We start from the raw sequence: 1125 nt of genomic DNA, 5'->3' as shown, positions 1-1125 counted from the left end.
GAATGCCCCTAGTACGTTCCAGAAGTACATTAATTAGGCACTACGCGATTACCTCGACGTCTTCTACTCGGCCTACATCGACGATATCTTAATCTACTCGTACGGATCGCTTACGCAGCATCGAGAGCACGTACGAAAGGTCCTACAGCGATTACGCGAAGCGGGACTGAGAATCGATATCGATAAATGCGAATTCGAGGTTAAATCGACGAAATACCTTAGATTCATCATTGAAGTAGAGAAAGGCGTACGAATGGATCTAGAGAAGGTGAAGGCGATCCTCGACTGGGAAGCCCCTAAAACAGTGAAAGGAGTATAGAGCTTTATCGGGTTTACGAACTTCTACAGGAAGTTCATACGAGACTTCTCCGAGATCGTACGCCCTATTATGACTCTCGTACGAAAGGATACAACGTTCTAATAGTTAGCGGAGGCAGACTAAGCCTTCGTACGGCTGAAGAAGATGTTCACGACGGCCCCGATCTTAATCCTTTTTAACTACGAAAGAGAAACCATCCTGGAAGTCGACGCGTCGAAATGGTGTGTCGGGGGAACGCTCTTCCAAGTTGACGACGAAGGAGTCGTACGCCCCTGCGCGTTCTTCTTAAAGAAGAACTGTCCAGCCGAATGTAACTACGAGATTTACGATAAGGAAATGCTCGCTATTATACGATACCTAGAGGAATGGGACGCCGAACTACGAAGCGTCGAGAAATTCGAGATCCGGTCTGACCATAAGAACCTCGAATACTTCATGACCGTACGAAAACTAACTAAGAGACAAATACGTTGGTCCCTCATCCTATCGAGGTATAACTTCACAATCACGTACGTCCCCGGGAAGCAGAATATTCGAGCAGATGCCCTCTCTCGAAGAGAGTAGGACATACCTCAGGACTAAGAGGACGAGAGACTTCAATATCGTACGACCCGCCTTATTACACCTGAGATGCTGGACGGGCGGGGATCCCAGGCGCTACAGGTAAATGTTACATCAACGGAAGAACCATCGATCGAGGAACAATGGAGAATAGCTCAACGGGACGACGAGACCTACCAGGAGGCTACTGAGTCTGTACGAAGAGGAGCCCGTACGTTCCCCTCCGGCCTAGGCCTAAAGGTATC

At 48.4% G+C, this 1125-nt stretch overlaps 1 protein-coding gene across 1 annotated transcript; it reads left to right on the top strand.

The window, feature by feature from the left end:
• Positions 1-463: 463 nt before the first annotated feature.
• AYO21_12194 (hypothetical protein) lies at positions 464-883 on the top strand (the record flags this gene model as incomplete). The annotated part of the gene is made up of 1 exon (XM_022661975.1): positions 464-883. The coding sequence occupies one exon, from the start codon at positions 464-466 to the stop codon at positions 881-883; it is 420 nt and encodes a 139-aa protein (XP_022505715.1).
• Positions 884-1125: the final 242 nt, after the last annotated feature.

Source organism: Fonsecaea monophora (assembly GCF_001642475.1).
Source record: "Fonsecaea monophora strain CBS 269.37 chromosome Unknown Scaff293, whole genome shotgun sequence".
Classification (NCBI taxonomy): Eukaryota; Fungi; Ascomycota; class Eurotiomycetes; order Chaetothyriales; family Herpotrichiellaceae; genus Fonsecaea; species Fonsecaea monophora.
Note: the sequence above shows the minus strand (reverse complement) of the source record. Positions and strands in the feature narration are given on the sequence as shown.